The 22,283-nt window shown below is 47.7% G+C and overlaps 1 protein-coding gene across 4 annotated transcripts in view; it reads left to right on the forward strand.

The window, feature by feature from the left end:
• The first annotated feature begins 3,914 nt into the window (after positions 1-3,914).
• The window catches only part of CCDC149 (coiled-coil domain containing 149), a 92,440-nt gene continuing 74,071 nt past the window's right edge, over positions 3,915-22,283 (forward strand). For 2 of the 4 annotated variants that reach the window (XM_042984842.1, XM_042984844.1), the window contains exon 1: positions 3,915-4,024. In XM_042984842.1, coding sequence (XP_042840776.1) covers positions 3,977-4,024 — 48 coding nt within the window. In that variant the 5' untranslated portion in view covers positions 3,915-3,976. Of the gene's footprint in view, positions 4,025-13,037; positions 13,340-20,145; positions 20,426-22,283 lie in introns of those variants that run through there. The other 2 variants (XM_042984845.1, XM_042984843.1) reach the window with 2 other exon arrangements.

Consider the following 22,283-nt stretch of genomic DNA (forward strand, 5'->3'; position numbering starts at 1 on the left):
CTGCTAAGTTTCCTTTAATGAGAACACTGACATTTTTGCTTGGGCAGCCAGAATTTGAATTGGAAATACTGTCTGGAAAAGTTGGATCAAAAGCTTTAGGGCCTTCCCATGTGTCTGGGGCTGTTGGGACTTGGCCAAAGTCATCTTGCAAGTCAGTAGAGACGCTGTGACAAGAGGCTAAGTTTCTAACAATAAGTTCCAGTCGTCCTTTCTTTCCAGGTCTCTCCAGAGATTTTTTTGTTTTGTTTGCATCAGAATCTGCTGGCTCCGTTTCTCAGATGAAGCTATTCTGGATTGCCACATCTAAATCCCTCTCAAACTTTTGAAAGTGAGAAGCATCACTCAAAAGCATCCAAAGCATGCTCTTCTAACACTCCATGTACATATAAATAAATAAATACAACTGGCCCTGGGGCTATGAATAAATATGGAAAAATTGAGACCCTGGAGACTTTTCAGAGCGTTAGGGGTGGGTGTGGAAATAGAGGCTAAAGCCATCATTTCATTACTTAGTGCCAGGGTGGCAGATTTAAGACAAGGGCACCTGGTTATAAATTGGTCCCGTGCAAATGGACTGTGGGGCGGAACATTTAATGTACCGCTTTTTATCAGATATGAGGATAGTTGGTGAGCGGTCTTATTTTTTTCTTTGAAAAAAGTTAACCACAATATAATTAGCTTTGTTTTTGTCAGCCTGGGCTGCTGTTGATGAGGTATCTAGAGGCCTTCTGGAATAGGTGCCTAACAGCTTAAACTGCATTTAATTATTATTATTACTCAATGTCAGGCTACATAAATGAAAAGAGATAAAAAAGAATCGCTTGCAGCTACATTGCCTTGGTTGGTGATTTCATCACATCTCACAAGCTAAGCAGGTTCGAGCTGGCACTTGGGGCATAAAACCTCTAAGGAAAAGCCAGGCAACTGTAGATGCCATTTCAACTGGGTCGGAAGTTTCTCCACGCGCTGGGGACGGTAGAGGCTTGCCACTCTTTGATTTTCCTCCCCAATACCTCAATACCTCAATAACTGGCTGACTTTCTGCAGGGAAGGAAAGCACATAGGGGAAACAGAGTCACACGGAGACTTGTCTTAAAGGTACATGGTCTCTCCTGTGAAGATCCCTGGGCTCCCAACTGCTCACTGATTATCCTGCCACCAGAAATACTAGCTGAGTCTCCAAAGCAGCAGGGGTACCGTGAACCTCAGCTATACATGGTAACTGGAAAGGAAGGGCTGCTTTCCTACCTGAATGCACAGACCAGGAAGCAGCGGAAGGCAGATGGACCACGTTATGCCTGCTCTTCCTACAGTTTGTTTCATCGACAGGTCGGATGAAACCAGATGGTTTGCCAGAGGGCAATATATTGGCAGACGGTACCTTGATTCGTAGCGTAAGGCATTGATCAAGGCTGTTAGGAACAAGTGCCTGGCACCGAGTTAACCCTAGACATTCAGCTCAGGGATGAACCTTCTTTCTATCCCTTTGGATTAAAAAGAGAGTGGATTAGGTGGTCCCAGCATGGTCAGAAAACCGGAAGCCTTAGGCTGCATTCCAGCCTCTATTTTCTCTTCTTGTTCCCTAGAACATCCGCTTGCAAAGCCTTGATGGTAAGGCTTGCAAACCCTCCAGGACAGGGCCCATGGTCTACAATGTCGTTGAACATTCCCAGGATGTGTACGGTATTTGTACATAAAAGGCACTGGATAAATGTGCGACCTGGCAGACTGGCTCCTTGTCATAGCCCCTGGCCTGCCAGATTCTATTGCAGAATCTTCTCTAGATGAAGGCCCAACAGGTCCTGATGGCAGAGGCTGTTGCCTTCTACGGGGCCACCAGGGAGAGTTCAGACCATCCAGGCTCCTCGTCAGGAGTAACACCATCCACGTCAGTTATCTGCTGATGCATGGGTTGCAAACCACCCCAAACCCTAGTGGCTTCAAACACAACAGCCATGTGTTTCACCATGTGGTCTGTGGGTCAGCAGATTGGGCAAGGCTCAGCTGGGTAGTTCGTCCACCGGTTTCAGCTGGGCTCCTGCGTGAACCTCTCATCTGTGGCACCTGGGGGTCACTGGCTTCACGCACAGCTGTGGCAGCTGGCCGGTTGTTGGTCATGAGTCCATCATCCAGCAAGCTCTTCCGGGCTCGTTTCCACGGTAGTGATCACAGGTTCCCAAGAGCTTAAGCAAGGAGCCCCACTACACAAGCGCTTCTTCACGAGCTTCTTTGTGTGCACAGTTGCAAACACAGCAGTAGCTAAAGCAGGTCACGTAACTGAGCCTGGAGTCAAAGTTATAGACAGTGGCTGGGACACCGGCAGGGAATTATTAATGCCGTTTTCTGAACAATGTACCGTGCCAACAAAACAAGGCTGACAATAAAATGCAGTATTTCCATCTCCCAGGTGTGGTACTTCTTTTTCAGGCTTCCAAGATGCTGAAGAGGCCCTCTGGGAGCCAGAAGTCCTAGCTGAGTCTCTGTGTCTCCACGTTTCAGATCTCGGTAGCCACATCTGATAAATGAAGAAGACAGCCATCTCACAGGGTTGATCCAGGATCCACAGGGAGCTAGAAATCATAAAGCAATGTTGGCAGTCAGGCTTCCACAATTGTGCAATAGGTTCACAACTCCTTCTCAATGTACCTGATCATTTGCACAGGTCGCACTTCCGCGACTGGAAAGCTCACCATTGGTGGTGGTCCGTGAGAGTTTAGGAGACCTCGGGAAACCATCTTGAATAATAATGATTCATATGTTGAAGATTGCCTGCCCTCTGTAACTCTCTTCGGTCCTTGCTCTCAGGGGAAAGTCTCGTTTGATGCCAGTAGGGTTTTGTTTTTCTTTTTTTAAGCTTATTTATTTTGAGAGAGAACGAGAGAAAGTGACTGCAGGCAGAGAGAGAGGGAGAAAGAGAGAATCCCAAGCAGGCTCTGCACTGTCAGCGCAGAGCCCCTCGTGGGGCTCGAACCCACCAACTGTGAGAGATCACGACCTGAGCCAAAAACTGAGTCTGAGGCTTAAGTGACAGAGCCACCCAGGCGCCCCATGATGCCAGTAGGTCTTAAACACCTCTCCTGACACATGTGCAGCATCGTGCTCAGAGCTTTTAGTCCTACTTAGAATTCATAGTGTTTTATTTTCAATATTTTCGTTTGCTTCCTATTTATGACAGCTGATAATTTGAAAAATAAATATAAGTAAACACTGGAAGCTTTGAAAACAATGTTAACTATATAATAACAGGAGGTTCGCTCATTCATGTGACCAACACATACTTGTAGAGCACCTACTATGTGCCAGGCCCTACACCTAACATTCATTAGAGAACAAGGCCACCACCCTGTCCCGGTGACGCTTACTTTCTGGAAGTGGGTCAGGGGCTGGTTAGACAGTTGGGGGGGGGGGGGGGTTGGTTCTTGCAGGGGACACGCAGGTGTCTGTTGAGCCCGCCTCCGACCCAGGGAGAGCAAGGCATCCAGGACACAGGAGTCACCTGCAGGTTGAGACCGCCGGCTGCCGTCTGTCCCTTCCCTTCGAGGTCCCGCACGAGGGTCGAGGGTCGGGGGGCCGGGGCTGGCGCAGGCGTCAGGGGTCCCGGAGTGGTGGTCAGGGGTCGGGGGCCGGGGCAGGGGTCAGGAGTCCCGGCGCGGAGGTGGGGGGTGGGGGGGTCAGGAGCCCGGGCGCGGAGGTGGGGGGTGGGGGGGTCGGGAGGCCCGGCGGCGCGGGGCGGGCCGGGGCCGGCGGGGCCTTGGCTGCGGGCCGGGAGGCCGCGGCTCCTCCTCCCCTTCCTCCCGCGGAGGCGGACGTTGAGTCAACAGCGCGGGCGGCCGCAGGCGGCGGCGCGGCGGCTCGGAGGCGCCCGGCCCTCTCGGGGCCGCGCGGGGCGCGGGTGGCGGCGGCGGCGGCGCGGCGGGAGGCGGAGGCGGAGGCGGGCGGCGTCCACGAGGCCGGCCCGCGCCCGCAGGAGGAGGCCATGAACGGCGACCGGACCGAGAGCGACTGGCAGGGGCTGGTGAGCGAGGTGAGGCCGAGGCGCCGGCCAGGCGGGAAGGGCCGGGCCGCGCGTCCCCGCCCCGCGCCCGCAGCACGTCCCCCCTCCCCCGGCCCGCGCCCCCCTGGGTGGCCGAGCGCGGCGCGGGGACGCGCGGGGGGCGGGGGACGCGCTGCTCTCCGCCCCCGCCAGGTGCGCCGCTCCTCGCGCGCCTCCCGGGCCGGCCCGGCGCCGCTTCCACGCCATCTGGTGCCGGCTTCAGGGGAGGGGCCTTCCCCCTCCCGCGGGGCTCGGCCCTGGATTGGAGAGCGGAGCGCGGGGGACCCGGCAGGAGAGGAGCCAAGCCCCACCTGCCTTCCCGGTCACCACCGTTGTGGAGCCCAGCGATTGGACGGCCCGCGCTGAAGCGGAAAGGTGGTGCCGGGGAGGGGTGGGGGGAGATCCGGGCCCTGGGGTTCCCCCCCGGGCCAGGTGGAATTACCTGCGGTGGAGGTTTGGGTGGGGGGAGTTCGGGGTCCTCCGTAGCCTTCATTCAGTCACTTACTTCTGTCAACAGTGTGTCTTGCGGGCCTACTCTGGGTAAGGTGGAGAGCCATTTATCAAAGGAGCGAACGACAGGTGCGAAAGGCACTCGATTCCTGCAAGCAGAAAACACCAGCCCTCTTCCCCCCAAAGCCCTTTGTCACAACCACCCCGGGGTTGGCTTTTAGTCTCCTGAGCTATTGCCTCTTCAGCCCAGCCTGAGTTTTTTGGCCTGGGAGGGGCTGTCCGGCTTCTGCAGGTGACAGTGAGGGCTGATGTCTCCCTGTCACAGGTAGGTCGCTCGTCCTGACTTACCGCCATATGTGATGGCAGTTCCCGGTGCTACCTAGCCTTGCTGAGCACCCCCCTCCCCCCAGTTTTCCATTCTCTCCGTCGGGAGAACCATCCCTTTGCCCAAAGCCAACTTGGGGCCTCTTTGACTTTACTCCTGTGCACATAATGCAGGGTGTAGTGATTTGCTCTCTTCCTTCCCCTGTGGGATGTTAGAAGGGAAGCCCTTATACTTTCTCCTGTAATCATTTCCAGGGCCTCCAGGTCAGGCGGATAACAGTACTTCACATCTGGTGTGTGCAAAACGTTGTATTTCTGAAGAGGAATAAGGTGTCATAAGTTCTCCCTGGTTTAGTTTGTTTACTCTTGGTTTAGTAGCTGAAAACTCCTAACTAGACAGTGTTCGGATGCATTGTTTTGCGGCCTGCGCCCTCCTGTCTCCTCTAACTCCCTGGCTCTATGTCAAGGGACAGATCCTCCAGGGAACTTTCAAGAATCAAGAATCATACCCAGTAGTCAAGGAGGCTTGGGGTGCCTCTTCATAAGAGTCCAGGGTTTGGCTCTGAAATGGCAGCAGAATGTTCTCTACTCCAACAAATATGTATCGAAGGTCTATTAGCAGCCAGGTATCTCGCTAGGTGCTTGGGATTCAGCGGCAAAGAAGGCAGACAACCCCTTCTGCTCTTAAAGAATTTCTGGAACCTGTGCTACAGTTTGGGAGAGTTACGCGATAAACATGAAGAGAATGCTAAAGGGTGGAAAACCAGAGGAAGGAAGTGCTTCATTGCATCTGAATATGCCTCCCCGAGGTGGCCTTCCTTCTGCCTTGCACTGACCACACTACTGTGGCCTGGTGGTCTCCCCACCGGGATGTGTGTTTTACTTGGTTTGATCCAGGGTCCTACACACCGAGCTCCATACACAGCAGGTGCTCAAAAAAATGCTTATAGAATAAATCAAGATCCTGACATGTGCCTTTTAGGAGTTGCCTTGCCTATCCCAGCTGGATTTCTTCAGGGTAGTGCATTCGTGCCTTCCACAAACACTCAGTAAAGGCTCTAGGGCGTGGAAGGCACACAGCAAGGAGCTATGCTTGCCCCTCTCCTAATACCTCATGGCTGTTTCTTGAATCCTTCATCAGTGTTAAGTATTTTACATAGCCTCATTCTCATAATGTTATAAAGTAGGAATTATTTCTCATTTTGCAAGTAAGGACACTGTGGCTCAGATAGGTTAAGGAGCTTGCCAGAGCCTCACAGCTGGAGCGGGCAGAATTTGAACCCTGGTCTGACTCCAGAGCTTGGAATCATTAGGCCATACTTTGTATGTTAATCATTGGTTCATCTCTGTGTATCTTCAGCTAGACAGCAGGTTCTCCAAGAGAGAGGACCATGTTTTATTCACCTTTGAATCCCCAGCGACTAAATCAGTGTTCTTCAGAGTACGATCTACAGATCACCTGCACCCCAGTCATTTGGGGAACAAAGAGCGCAAAGAGTCACTCTGCATTTTTGGGAAAAATGCAAGTTTTAAAGTCTCTCCCCGGATCCGTTGTGCATTCCCCCCTCTTCACCGTGGATCCTTCTAAGTCTTAACCCCCCAGTAGCTGTGAATGGGACCTTATTTTGAGATCGGGTCTTTGCAGATGTAATTACGTTAAAGACTGTGAGATGAAATCATCCTGGATTTAGGGTGAGCCCTGAATCTAATGACTGGTGTCCTTATAAAAGAAAGTAAAGATAGATTTCAGACACAGAGATACAAGGGAGAAGACAATGGGAAGGCACAGAGAGGGAGGCCATATGAAGATGGAGATCGAGATCAGAGTTGCACATCGAAAGTCCTGGAATGTCAAGGTTTGCCAGCTGCCACCAGAAGCTGGAAGAGGCATGGAACAGATTCTCCCTTAGAGCCTCCAGAAGGAATCAGTTCTTCTGACACCTCTTGACTGTGGACATCTGGTCTCCACAGCTGTGAGAGAATACATTTCTGTGTTTTAAGCCACCCAGTTTGCGGTAACTGGTTATGGCAGCCACAAGAAACTGATACACCGATGGCATGAAAATGCCCAGGGATATAGCCTAAAATCTACTCTTCTCAGACACTGAGCTACCCACGGGATTCCCCTGCCCCACTCAAGTTTAGCTGGCCAGGTGCGGACTGGGCCTGGCGTGGAGATGCCTGCTACGTAGCCAATAGGATCCAAGGGAGAGAGTGGTCAGTGGCTGGTGGTGTTTCAAAGTGATTTTGGAATCCAGCCAGAAGAACTGGGGAAGACAGTCACCAGACATCTGACCTGAGCTGAGTGGGCCTTTTGACGGCTCACATCGATTTCTGCAGAGGACCTGGTTTCTGCCTCCCGCCCTGGACACGCACTCCATTGCCCTTCCTGCCCAGAGCCCTGTGCTGCCTTTCCATCGGTCTGCTTCCGCGGCTCGCCTCTACCAAGCCGTCTTCACTTAAAATGATCCTACAGAGATCAGTTTTATTTTCATATTTTTAGTATAACTAGCTGAAGTTGCAGCCCACTCGTAGGCCCCAAAGTAAACACGGCCATGCATGTGAAAGAAGCCTGGCTGACGTTCTCTTTTAGAAATTAAATGTCTGGGGAGGGGAAATGTTCTTCCTAGCACCACCTGAAGTGATCTTCTAAAAGATCTCTCTCTCTCTCAGGGAGAGATCTTGAAATGCAGCCATGCAGATAGTCAGTAATTTTTTATTTCTAAAATAAAAATCCTGGCCACCTCTTGGCCCGCTGCCTTATGATAACCCATGCCTAGTTCAATTTCACTATTTTCACCATTTGAATTTTGGTTAATTAATTAGATAGCAGTCAGCGTCGTATTCTTTGAGTGTGTTGTGTAACCCTGCACCTCTACCCAGAATAGAGCCACTGACATTGGAAAGACAGAGATTGAATAGGCCCTATGATTAATGGTGTGGCTTTGGGTCTGCGTTGTTGACTGAGCTCTGTGGGTGAATCTTGGCTCTACTTCTCTCTGGGTGCAAATGATCAAAAACCCAACCCAAAGCGGTTTAGCTCAGGGAATTTATCGGCTGATGTTGTGGGTTGAATTGTGCTTCCCAAAAACATATGTTCAAATCCTAACCTCCCAAAGCTGTGAATGCAACCTTGTTTGGAAATAGGATCTTTGAAGATCAAAGTTAAGGCAAAGTCATTACAGTGGGTTCTTAATCCAATGACTAGTGTCCTTACAAGGAGAGGAAAATTTGGATGTAGGGATGCACAGGGAGAAGACACTGGGTGAAGTCACAGAGGAAAGGCCATGTGATGACAGAGGCAGAGACCAGGAGTTATGCAGCTAAGGAGTTCCAGAGATTACTGGAAACTACCAGAAGCTAGGAAGAGGCAAGGAACAGTCCTCCCCTGGAGCCTTATTAGGGAGCATGGCCCTGCTGACACGTTAATTTTGGACTTTCAACCCCCAGGAGTACAAGAGAATTAATTTGTGTTGTTTCAAGCTGACCAGTTTATGGCCGTTTGTGACAGTGGCTGCAACAAACCAATACAGCTGACCTGTCTAGTAATTCCAAGAGAGGAGTGGTTTGGGCCCCAGCTGGATCCCACACTCAAATGGGCACTTTCTCTCTATCCATGAGTCTCCTTGCTGTTTGTCTTAAGTCTCAGCCTCCCGTCCTTTTCAAGTTCAGAGAGGAAGACAGCAACCCTTATGTAGTACGTCCCATACAACCGCAGGCGTCCCTCCATTTGAACCCACCTAGATCACTCACCTGGCCTGGAAGACAGTGGCTCAGGAGTGTGGTAATCTGGTTGTGGGCCCTGCCCAGGAAGGCCACGTGGCCTGAGAGCAGGCAGGCAGCAGGGGCTATTTGCCCGAAGCAGAATGGACCGGAAAAGTCCCTGCACTGTGCAGCTTCTCTGAGCCTCGTTTTCCTAATCTTCAGATGGGTAATGAGTACGTACCCTGTAGGTGTGTGAGGGGCTTGCTAGTCCTTGGCCCTCTGCCTGGCAGGTGGTGTTTAGTGAACGTTAATACAATGAGCATGAACCTCAGGACAGAAACTTAGGCATTCATGAAATGAAAACGTCTATATTTTGCTACAGCATGTGAATTTTGATTACACATTCCCATTGTAAGGGTGATGGAAATGTACTTTGGGTCGGAGTCCTGTGTCTCCCTTTCCCCCAGCCTGTGTTTAAGTTGTAGGGGGCTTAAGTGGTTCTCAGCCGCTGGCAGGGGTGACGGGGTAGGGGTTACGCATCCCGTCTGGGCTACTTTCATATAGTCACAATCCCCTCATGTTTCATCTAGTATCTAGTCATAGGTCACGGTTGTGTCTCTCCTTGTCCCCCTCTCAGCAATGGCTTGTACCCCACCCGTGCTACTTTGGGTGAACGAAGAACAAGTTGATATATTTGCTCCTTCGCAGCTCTGAGCCTTGCTCAGAGGACCTTGCTGAGCAAGGGGGACCTTGCTTTCTTGCCCAGGGTAAAGGCAAGGGATTCATATTCCGCTGCCCCCAAATCACTCCTGAGCTGACGGAAACTTTTGGAAACTATTGTGCAGTTGTCTGCATACATACACCACATGACACTGGGTGGGTCCAAGACCCTTGAGGTTATTGTCTACTTCCCCAGAAAGAAGGGTGAATTTTTTGGGTTAAGTTTAAGCTACTTTAACAAAGATACCTACCCTCAAAATATGTTGTTTTAAATAAGGTGGATCTGTTGGTCTCTTTCATGTTACAGTGTGGTGGTCCAGTCTGGGAGGCCCTGCTCTGTGAGTCATCTAAGAACTCAGATTTTTTTTACACCTTCTTACTCCAGTGTGTCTTAGGGGGTGGTCCCCAACTGTATGTATGAAGCTGGTTGTTGCCATGTTTTTGTCCCAACCCATGAGAATGGGGGAAAAAGGGCAGGGGGAGTCCAGGGTGAGGGGCTTTTTAAAATTAGGGATGACTTCTGCTCACATCCCATTAGTCTGAGTATAGTCACGTGGCCACACCTAGCCATGGAGGCTAGGGAGGCTAGGGAATGGAACCTTATCTGTGCCCAGCTTGTACTTGGGAAGGTTCTCTTATCACCACTGAGATGGTTTTTCACAGTTTGGGAGGTTCAAGAGTAAGAAGGGTACATAGGACATGAAAAACATAACCACAAAAGGAAAAAAGAATAAATTGTATTTTATCAAAACTTAAAACTTCTGCTCTTTGAAAAACTCCTTTAGGAAAATGAAAAGATAAGCCACAGACTGGGAGAAAATTTGTGCAGAACAGAAGTCTTATATCTAGAATATATAAAGGACTCTCACAACTGAATAATAAGAAACAAGCAGCCTAATTTTTAAAATGGCAAAAGAGGGGTGCCTGGGTGGCTCAGTCAGTTAAGCATCAGACTCTAGATTTTGGCTCAAGTCAAGTTCATCGTTCATTAGTTTGAGCCTCGCATCGGGCTCCACGCTGGCAGTGTGGGATTCTCTCTCTCAAAGTAAACAAACAAACTTTTTTAAAAAAAGAAAATGGCAAAAGAGTTAAATAGATTCTACACTCAAGAGATTTGGATGGTGGGGCACGTGGGTGGCTCAGTCGGTTAAGCATCCAACTGTTGGTTTCAGCTCAGATCATGATCTCATGGTTTCATGAGTTCGAGCCCCTCATCGGGCTCAGAGCCTGCTTGGGATTCTCTCCCTCTCCCTTTCTCTCTGCCCCCCCCCCCCCACTATCTCTGTCTCTTTCAAAATAAATAAAATAAACTTTAAAAAATTAAAAAAAAGAGATTTGGATGGAAAATAAGCACATGAATATATACTAAACAGTGTCAGTTAGAGAAATGTACATTGAGACCGCAATAAGGCTCCACAACACAACCTGTCAGGAGGGAAAAACAAACAGATAAAAAATGGATAAACCGAATGCCGCCAAGGATGCAGAGCACTGGAAGCCCCATGCGTTGCTGGAGGAATAGAAAGTGGTTACGGCCACTTTTGAAAACAGTTGTGCAATTTCTCATACAGTCAAACAGACGCTTAACCGAACAACCCAGCCGCCCTGCCCCTGGGTGTTTACCCAAGAGAAGTGAGGACGCACGTCAACACCAAAGCCTGTATGTGAATGTTTACAGCCCTTTTTTTTTTTTTTTTTATAATCACTGAGAATGGAAACAGCCCTAGTGTCCGTGAACTGACGAGCGGATAACTGTCGTGCGTCCATGTAATGAAATCCTGCTCAGCGTTACGAGGGGACAGGTTACTGATCCATGCAGAAACATGAATGAGCCTCCACAACATTTGGTACACCTGAAGCTAGCGTAACATTGTGTGCCAACTATACTAAAAAAAGCAAAAAAAATTGGCAAGTGATGGAAACCAGAGGCTCGAGCCAAGCGTACCTACTGTAAGATTCCATTAATACGAAATTTCTGGGGAGGCGCAGCTAGAAGGACAGGAAACAGATCAGTGGTTGCCAGAGCTTGGGAACAGGGTGAGCAGATTGACGGCGGGAGGGCACAAGGGAACTTTGTGGAGTGATGGACATATTCTGTGCCTCAGCCGTGGTGATGGCTATGTGACTGTACAAGTGTAGTGAAATTCATAGAGCGGTACACCCAAAAAAGATGAACCTTTCTCTGTGTGAATTGTGCCTCAAGAAATCGAATGTTTTCAAAATCTTTTTTTAATATTTATTTTTGAGAGACAGAGAGAGACAGAGCGTGAGTGGGGGGGAAGGGCACAGAGAGAGAGAGGGAGACACAGACTCCGAAGCAGGCTCCGGGCTCTGAGCTGTCAGCACAGAGTCAGACGCAGGGCTTGAACTCATGAACCGCGAGATCATGACCCAAGCTGAAGTTGGACGTGTAACTGACTGAACCACCTGGGTACCCCGAAATCTAATTTTTTTTAAAGGGGAGAGATGGATATTTGAGATAGACATTGCTCTGGAGAGCTTTATTCCTTACCTCTTCACATCCCACTTCATCAGGTTTCCAGCACGACTAGCCGTGCTCCCCACCCTGGTCCCGGGGTTCCCCCTCCACTGCCCTCACCCAGGCGGATTAGGCAGAGGCTCTGTGCTCATTCTTAGAGACTCACTGATAGCCAAACTCTCTTTCTTTGCCCTCTGATTCTGCCCTTTCCTCAACTTTGGAGATCTTTCTAGTCTTTTGGGAAGCCATGGGGGAGGGAGCTCCTGGGGAGACTGTTCCATGCCCTGATGTCTCAAGGACCAGACTTCCAACACTGAAGAGCCAATCGCTTTGTTACCTGTGTTTTGCTGGATGCTCCCTTCCTTGGAACACAAAGGCAGAATGTCTGGTTTCTTAAAAAGGCAGAGGGATGTGTAGGGAGAAACAGGGTAGGAATTATAGGAAATGGAGGCAAGGTGGGTAGATAGGACATCAGTTAATATTTCAAAGTATTCTTCATATTAATAATAGTATTAAATGAAAAAAACCAGTACAGAATAGCAGGCACATATATAGACACTTGGTCAGGCTTGAGAGGTGGGAAAAAGCTTCCTAGAGGTAGTGGAACTTGAACTGGGTCCCTCCCCTTTGGTTGAAGAGGCCATGGGTGATCATGATAGAAGCAGGCATGAACACTGGGCTGGCAGTTGACCTTTGAGGAAATGCTTCTGACCTTTGAGGAAAGGCTGGAACTAGTGGGTTGAGGTATAGCAGACATGAAGGTTGGAAGAGCCAGGGTGGACCAGATGGTGAATGACCTCAAAAGCAAGACAGAGGGCGTGCTCTAACATAGCTGGTAATGGAGAGGTGCTGGACACTTTTTTAGCTGGGGTACAAGTCGATGAAACTATCTGGGATAAATCTGTTTCCACCGAACTCAGTGATCACTGAGCCTCTAACAGAGTCTGCGAGGCACTATGCCAGGCAGCGGGGATGTGCAGACAAATTTGGTAACTTTGCCAGGAATCGGGGACAGACAAGATGAGGGACTAGCAATCTAGTGTTTTCTGTCACCATCAGCATTTCCGATTACTCCTTTGGCACCGAAGCCATGCCACTTACATGGTTGTCTAACTAACCTATAACGTGTCTGTCTCTCCGCTGAACCCAAATGATCTTGAACTCCTTGAGAGCAGGAACCATGTGTTGTTAATTTGTGGCCTTAGCTCTCTTTGCACTGTGCTTTGCCCTTTATAGGAATTAAGTAATTGTAGAATATATGAATCTGGATGTTTGAATAAATGAAGTGGTAAGGAGATAACAGCGTCCGTGGGAATAGAGGAGAAGGGATGGCTAAGAGAAATATTTTGTTTTTAATGACCCCGACAGGATTTCATAGCCAACTGGATTGGGAAGATGAAATGGAATGGGTCCAAGATGACCCGTGATGGGTGGCTAGAGAGAGGCCGGGCTGGGCATGATAGAGGATTGGGAGTGGCCAAGTCTGGTGAGAAGAGATGAGTTCCATTTAGAACTCTGCATTGTTCAGAGTTTCCTGGGAGTACTTGAACTCTTGCAAGGCGAGCTTAGTGCTTACTGGGAGCATTTTGGATGAGCAGCTATCTGCATAGTGGCAGGCTAATTTCAGAGTAAGTTTATTAAAATTAGCATGTGGGGGAAAGTGAGCACAACTGCTATTTTTAACTAATAGGATTCATGTTCTCTCCTGTGCAGGGAAATTCGCATATGCGCTTCTAAAATTGACAATTTCTACTCTTATTATGTTAAAAAATTAATTTAGTGACTTTCACATTGAATAAAATACATTGGCTGAAGATTAGAAGAGGACTTTGGCTAGTCCCTGAATGAAAATGACCAGAGTGAATGACATTTCTTACTCACCGCCTGGTTTTCCACTAATAAAACCACACTGGGGCTTTGGGTACCTCATGGTGGAGATCTTTGCTTAGTGGAGAGTCTGCATCTCTCTGTGACCCATCAGGTGACATGGTGCCCGTGGGAGGGGATAACTGGTTCCCAAGGAACGTAAACCTTGGTTGGTTTTTGTTTTGAAGTCTTCCCATTTTCATTTTCTGTATAAGTTTGTTCAATAATCTACTCTGTTTCTATCACCTTATGCTGTTTTATTGTGACGTGTCATTTATGCCCCGGATATCAGATCTTCTTCAAGACAGTCTATCCTCTGTACAACTAATCTATTATGCCACCTTAAGAAGAAAAGCACTTTTCACTAAGTCTTCTTACTCAGAAACCTTCTTGGCTCCCCATTATCTGGTATTCAAAGGCTCCCCTCAAACTGGCCTTGAGCTTTCCAACTTTATGTCTCATTGGTCCCCTCAGAAACTGAGTGTTCCAGACAAACTGATCCATCCTGCATTCTGGTTCCTACCTCATTCCCACATCCTGATCTCATCTGGGTGGGCCTTCTACTTCTTCCCAGACCACAGCCTTTACTAGGCCTCCAAAATGGAATAGAAGCCCGCATCCCTCATAAAATCGTCCATGACCACCCAAGCTTGAAGTGAACTCTTCAGCCTGTTGCGTTACATAGCTTAGACTCCAAGCCACTCATATAGCACTAAAATGCTCCCAGAGAAATATAGGGACCTTCTCTGTTTGTGGATCTCAACTCCTACACAAGGTAGTGAGCTCCTAAGAGCTCCTAAGCTCAGCTGGGTCACGTAAGTCTGTGCTTTAGGAAATGGTGCTCTGGTCTTTGGAGCCATTGCTAACTCCTTCCCACGTTTGGTGGGGTCCTGAATAAGCCTCTTAGTAGGCTGACATCAGTTCTCAGGACACAGCACTTGCTCACAAAGAACTAACAGTAACCTCCTCCCTGGAGAACATGCCTCCCTGCCTCCTGCACCCATTTCTGCCCTCCCGCCCTCTCCCTCACTGCCTGGTCAAGTGCCTGGAAGCAAAACTGGGATCTGACCCTTCCTTGGTCAAAAGCCTCCATAGCTCCTGCTGGCTCTCACTTTGTCTCAGACTTTATTGTCGTTTAAGGCCTTTCTTACTTTCATCCAAACCAAGTGATCTGGCCTTACTTTGCACATCTCCGTTTCACATGTCCTGTGTTCTCGGTAAACAGAAGCACGCTGAGTGTTTGCAGGAAGCCAGCGTTTCCACCCACCTGGGGTTTGCTCAGGCTGTGCCCTCTGGCAGGAACCCTGGTTCTCTTACTTCTTCTCACTCCTCCTTCGAGGCTCAGTCATAACCACCTTAACCTCCAACTGGAAGGTCTTTGGCCTCCTGCGATCGCATAGCATCCAGGTGCACCTCTGTGACCAGGTCGGAATTATTTACGTACGTGCCTTGTCTCCAGCCTGGAGTTACTCAGAGTGGGAAAGGGTGGATGTTTTTTGAATCTGCCATTATACCCAGCACAAAGTCCTGCTTGTAGACAAATCTGAAAGAGATGACAAGCCTATCCGGCTCTCAGTTAACACTTGCATTGAAAACCTGCTGAATTAAAACAAGGACATCCATTTGTTTGCTTGTCAGAACAACATTCTCGTGTGTTTCTCTCCCCAAAGTCCCCTTGTATCCATTTGATCTCACAGACCGTCTGACTTTCCAAATACAGACTGTGATCTGTTAAAGGTAGTAAGTCAGATCTCCTTTTAATAAGCTCCAAGGGATTTATGAATTCACTAGAAGTCGTTTCCTCTCTCTTTCTCTCTCTCTCCATCCCAACCTCCCCTTCTTTCCTTTCTTTTCTTCCAAACTGAAATTTTATCGTATCAGATATATTGCTTGACAAGAGGCAGAAGCTGTGGGTGGGAAATCATTTGGTTATAAAGAGCTACTTTCTGTAACGGGCTCTGACCTGTGTTATCGTGCGTCGTACCCAGCCTCTGCCTTCGCCCTGGACTAGAAGGGTTTGTGCCAAGGTTGTTTGCACCCACCTTTGACTCTCATGCAAAGAAGCTATGCAGTTGCTTTGGCCTCTGCGGTCACCTCATCACAGGACATAATACATAAAAACAGTACCTTACATCTGTCTTTCTTCTACTGATGCTTAAGAGGATTAACCCAGCCTCAGGCACCTTGCTAAAAGTCAGGGTGCAGAAGCCAATGGGATGCTGTCACCTTCTTCTCCATTCCTTTATCCACATAACCACCTCGTCAGTTAGAATGAGCAGGGGATAGTGTGAAGAAATGGAAATTCGGAGTCCTTATTGATGGTCACTTGGCAAGAAGCAAGTATGTGGAGGCAGGCCTTTTAACTTCAAGTCAGATGTTTCTCCCACCGGAAGGCTTGGGTTCCTATCCTCTGCATGCTCGTGCCAGCTGACCTAGATCTGAGCCCAACAACTTGAGCTGAGATAGAGACTTCTGGGGTCGGGTTCCAAATTCCCGGCCAGACTTCAGTAGAGGCTGGAAGTTGAGCAAAAGTGGCGTCGGGGATGCCTGCAGATGTGGCCATAACTGGAGGACGGTCAGGATGCCACCTCTGCTGTGGAGGCTGCAGGCAGGCGCTCCAGGTGACCCAGTGCTGTCTGAGCAGGGGCTCCGCAGAAGTACTAGAATCTAATAATGCCACGGACCCACCTCCCCTGGATCCTACCTGCCCCCATCACAGAGAGTTTCCTTGGGCAGCTGTGGGGGCCCTACCCTTGTCGGCCTGAATCTGTGAATGGAGAAAGGGTGGTGAAGAGAGGCGAGTGACTGAAGGTATTACCTAGAGATGGTAAAACTTTGGATCATGATGGATTTGACTTTAAATATCTGAATAAACTTAAGCGGCCCCCAAATTTAGAAAATATACGTATGTTTATTCATTTTTTAAAGTTTATTTATTTTTATTTTCAAGGAGAGAGAGAGAGAGCAGGGGAAAGGGAGAGAGAGAATCCCAAGTAGGCTCCGTGCTGTCAGCACAGAGCCTAATGCAGGACTCGATCCCATGAACCATGAGATCATGACCTGAGCCAAAATCAAGAGTCAGACGCTCAACCAACTGTCCCTAGAAAATATACGTCTGTTTAAAAGAAAATGACTATAATTCTAGTACCCAGAGATGACTACTGTTAATATTTTAGTGTTTAATCATTCAGATACTTTTCCAGGACTTTATTTCTAAAAATGAGTTTATATCACATGCTACGCACCTACAGTGAATGCACACGGTGAATGCTCAACGCATTTTTGCACGTGCACCACCCAGGTCAAGATATAGAACATTCTCAGCTCCCCAGAAGGCTCTGCATGCCTTTCCTAGTCGACTCTACCCACCCACCCCTCCTGCACCCATTAAGCATTTTTTTGAATTCTGTCACTGTATGCTGTTTTATAAGGTGTTCTTTTTCTTGCTCAGCAATAAGTCGTGAACAGTTTCCACGTCACTAACTCATCTCCATCGACATCAGTCTCTGTGGCAGCACGGGATTACACCGTGTCAACAAACTATACATTTGCTGGACTTTGAGCCTATGTCTTAGAAATTCTTAACTGCATTGTTTCCCACTGTCGGAACACCCAGATGTCTGACATCAGAATTCTGTTAAACTCTAGAATAGGCTGCAGGGACAGTGACTTTAAGGTTTTCCCGTGGTTTTTTGCACAGCCGGCTTATATCTTCCCTTGCTTACTTAGTTTCTGTGAATGCACATGAGTTAGGCTGAACGACCTAATAACTACCCCTGTGCGCTGGGGCAAGGGTATCTGGCATCTTCCCACTCGGTGTAAAGGTTTGTACGGGAGAGCAGATTCTAGGGTGTTCGTTCATCCTGTCCATCAACTTCTTTTTAAAAATTCATTTTTGAAAAAGGAGAGGAATTCATTGGACAATTCAAACACCTGGGTTTTAGAGAGACGTTCTTTTAAGATGATAAGATTGCTTGGTGAGCAAGGAAAATAACTGTTTTGATTACTGGAAACATTCCTGAGGATTCATGAGAAAAATTCCACACTTCTCCAGAAACAGTCTCCGACCTAGTGCTGAACAGTTAAGTTTTGATCATGTAGGTATTAACCGCACACATTTGGGGACCTTCCTTATTTTCACCCTCTCTGTTTAGCTTTTGATTATTTTACTGCCGCTGTTGCTACGACCACTGCTGTGATTGCTACTACTCTCTCAGTATCATTATTATTATTAACTGCAGTAAAGTTATTCTTTTCATTCTGTTTTGCTTTTAAGTAGGCTCCACACCCAGCAGGGAGCCCAATGCGGGGTTTGAACTCTCCATCTTAAGATCACGACCTAAGCTGAGATCAGGAGTCAGATGTTTAACTGATTGAGCCACCCAGGCGCCCCAGTGAAGTTATTCTTACAAACGTGTCCATTTATTAAGCCCTGTGTGCCATACATATAAGGTTCATCTAAGGTTTGGTGCAGGCACATATTTGAAGGAAAAAGGATATGTTTATTGGGTGCTATTTAATGTGCCCAGTCCTGAATGCTTTATATATGCATTTCATTTATACCTCACAACAGCCTTGAGAGGCAGCTAGAGTTACCACCATTTCATTTGCTGTGATCAATATGGCTAAGAGTTGATAAGTAAACATAAGAGAATATGCTGGCAATACAAGAGCTGGGATTTGAACTCGGGTTCTTTTTATTCCAAAGTCTGTGTTTCCCCTGGTCTACTATAGCCTCACCAAATGGATGAGTGAGTGAACGAATGAAAAAACATTCTAGTGTGGTGCTCATTTTTAGGAGGTGTGTATTTTGAATTATCAAGCCAAGAAGGAAGTATTCTTTCATTTAAACTCTATGAAAACCTCAGTGTAGTACTTACACAGTTTTGTATCATGGATATCCAGTGACACCTGTCAGGGGTGACATAGGGCTCTCTTATGAACTCAGTTACATATCTTACATTAAAAGGTGCCAAATTTCCTCAGTATCAGTTGCTTGGGTGTGTTGGCATATTATTTAGGATTAGTTTTAACGTAATACCAGAAACAGCAGTGGTTTGGATAAGATAGAGTTATCTGTATTTCTCTCTCAAGTACAGTGACTTTAGAGGAAGACCGTTTAAGGCTGATATGGCAGCTTACAGTTTTTCAGGGACCCAGGCACCTTCCGTTTCTTTTATCCACCGTTCCAACAGTGGAGCTTTCCATTTTTGGGATGAATATTTTGCAGGAGGAAGAAAACATGAAGAAGAATATGCTCCTTCCTTTAGGGAAACTTCCCAGAAGTCTCCTGGAACACTTCTGCTTCCCTCTTCTTGGCCAGCACTTTATAGGAGATGTAGGGGATCATAGTCACTCCTACCTCCTAGGGCCTCATTGTGAGGACCAAATGAACTAATGTGTGTGAAGTGCCCAGAACAGTACTTGGCACACAGTCAGTGGTGGAGGAGGGTCTGCCCTTAGTGTTTTGTCTGATGCCTCCATGGCCATATCTGGGGTCTAGGCCCATCAGGCTTGATAGGTCTTTCCCAAAGACTTGTTTTAACTACTTTGGTCTTTGCACCCTCCTACACAGTACGGACAGCAGCAGTCCTAATGATATAGCATGAACATGATGATGATGATTGATGATGAGGAGGATGATGATGATGATTATAAAGATAAAAAAAATAACCTCTTAGCAAATGCCAGCTTCACGCCAGTGACTGGACTAAATACCTTGTCCCATTACCTCCTTTATGTCGCAGACCCTACGAAGGACACACTATCATGGTCCCCCTTTTACAAGTAAGGGGTCTTTGGCTCAGCAAGAGATGGATTAACTTGCTCAAGGTCATTCAGCTACAGGTGCAGGGCAGGGACTGGAATCCAAGAAAGTCTGACCCCCCCCCCCCAAAACGTACTTGGGATATCCACTGCCTTCCGTGAGCTTTTAGGTCTCTCTGCCTCTAAAATTTCATCTCCTTTTGGAATGGTTAGCCTGGTCACATATTTAGTCAGTCCTATTGATGCTGCTGTCTGTAGTGACCTTGATTATCAGTGACTTTCCTTACTGAAAGAGAAATGCCCACGCCTTGATGCTACCTGCATCAGTGATGTCTTCTCCAAAGGAATCCTTTAAGCGCCAGGTCTTGTGTCTGTACTTGGCAGAGGAACAAACTGAAGCAACCCATGTTACTGTCATTTCAATGCTCTTCTGATGAACCGTGATTGTGGTGGACAAATGGGCTGTCAAGAGAAGCCATAAAATTATGCCCAGTGTTGGCTGTTGGCTTGTTGGTGATGTGGAGACAATGGGGACTTTGCCATCCTCCCTGAAAGCCATACTAAATTGAGATCATCCGTAGGAGCCCTTTGCTGGCATAATCGACCCAGTTGCACCATTACCAGCCAGGGAAACAGACCTGGACAGAGCCCTCGCCTTAATTAGTGTTTATAGTTTAGTCTGCCCTCTGAATAAGCCTGCGATTTGAATCAGCAGAACTGCACATCCACCCATGTTCCAGAATGAATCTCCACCTAACTTGTTGCCGTGGGGCCGAGTTCTGAACTGACAGTTCTTGTTGAGGAACATTTCTCACTAATCAGTACTGCCTGGAGGTGGTGGTAAGAAACTGATAATGACAAGCTCAGGAGCAAATTAACAGTGCTCAGGAAAATATGAGCTAGGCATAGAGAGAAGGCAAAAACAGCTCCCACTCACAAGCTTCAGCTGGGGACACCTTCATCCTGTAGGCGGAAATTGGGGCCCAAGTGGCCCTTTAATGATGACTCCGTGATTCTCACGCAGAGAGAACCGCTGGGGGAGCCGTGATGATCACGATTGGCTGGCATCTTGGCAGATGGTGGTAAGAGCTCTACTTCCTTGGATAATTAAAATAGTGATGGATTTGCATGTCTGATTTCAAGATCTCTAGTCTGCAGATGACTGCCTTTCGGGGGCAGACAGGGACGGAACACCTCCTCGCCTTGGAGTATCTGCACCTGACTCTAGTTGGAAGAGATGGAAGCCAGGGAATAGTCCCACAAACGCTCCATCTTGAGTTGAGTCTTCATCTGGAGCACTCTGACCCTCTTCTGGAACACTTCATCCCAGCAGGGAGATGGTATTTTTCACAAAGGCAAGGTCTGCTGACAAACTTAGGAATGGAGATTGGTTTTCTTTCTTTGAATAGGATGAACGCAGTTCTTTGGATTATTGTGATTATTAATAAGATCGGTGCCTTTAGAATTTATTGAGTGCTTTAAAAAAAAAAAAATGCATTGTCTTATAGAGCCCCTATGACTCTCCTGCGAGAGAGGTGGGGCAGGCCTGGGTTTAAATCCCACCATTTCCAGGGTGCCTGGGTAGCTCAGTCAGTTAAGCGTCCAACTCGTGATTTCAGCTCATGTCGTGTTCTCACGTTTCATGGGTTTGAGCCCTGCATTGGGCTCTGCGCTGAGATCGCGGAGCCTGCTTGGGATTCTCTCTCCCTCTCTCTCTGCCCCTGCCCTGCTCTCTCTCTCTCTCTCTTTCTCAAAATAAATAAACATTAAAAAAATAAATCCCACCGTTGCCACTGGCAAGTTGCATGACTTTGTTCTTAAGTTTATTTATTTATTTTGAGAGAAACAGAGACAGCACGAGTTGGGCAGGGGCAGAGAGAGAGGGAGAGAGAAAATCCCAAGCAGGCTCCGTGCTCTCAGCACAGAGCCCGACACGGGACTTGAACCCACAAAATGTGAGATCCTGACATGAGCTGACATCAAGAGTTGGATGCTTAACAGACTGAGCCACCCAGATGCCGCACAAGTTGCGTGACTTAAAAAAAGAAAAATCTCCTAGGTCCTCAGTTTCTTCATCTGTAAAAGGGGAGAATGTCTACTTTTTGGGGTTGTGATAAGGATTAATGACTTATATATGGGAAATACTGAGTCACCTTTGGGCACTGAGTAGAGTCCACTATGGTGATGGTCATTCACCCAGCATTTATATAAGAGGAAACTGAGATACAGAGGGGGTGAGTGGTAGGTGATGGCCATGGAAGCCACATAATTTCACTCTAAATCCCAGGTGCCATGTCGTGTCTATCAATAGTGCCTTTGTCTCTGTGCCTCCCAAATTCCTTTTTGTTAAAGGATAGTCCTGGAATCAGTTGGAGTTCTGCAAACAACTTGAGCCTCATCTGGGAAGTGGAGGCACTGCCTCATGGTGTTTGAGGGCAGATCTGAGAAGTCAGGGGCAGATAGATATACAGCGGTCACTGTGGCTCAACAGTAGTAAGGATTTTAGGGGTTTTTTTTTCTTATTATTTTTTTTAATGTTTATTTTTGAGAGGGAGAGACAGAGTGTGAGCAGGGGAGGGGCAGAGAGAGAGGGAGACACAGAATCCGAAGCAGGCTTCAGTCTCCGAGCCATTAGCACAGACCCCCACGCGGGGCTCGAACTCATGAACCATGGGATCATGACCTGAGCTAAAGTGGGAAGCTTAACCGATGGAGCCACCCAAGTGCCCCAGGGTTGGTTTTTTTTTTTTTGTTTTTTTTTATGATTTCTTTTTGAGACAGGGGGAAGATGAGCCACAGCAATTTTATAGCTTTCAAAGACAGTTTGACCAAAATGTTGTCCATGCTTTGTTGGCTTTTTATTGCTACCCAGCCCACAAGAAAAGCTTTCTGCAATGGAATTGAATTATTATCCCATAATGAAATGCCTAGTGAATCTCT

Source organism: Panthera tigris, chromosome B1, assembly GCF_018350195.1.
Source record: "Panthera tigris isolate Pti1 chromosome B1, P.tigris_Pti1_mat1.1, whole genome shotgun sequence".
NCBI classification, from domain to species: domain Eukaryota; kingdom Metazoa; phylum Chordata; class Mammalia; order Carnivora; family Felidae; genus Panthera; species Panthera tigris.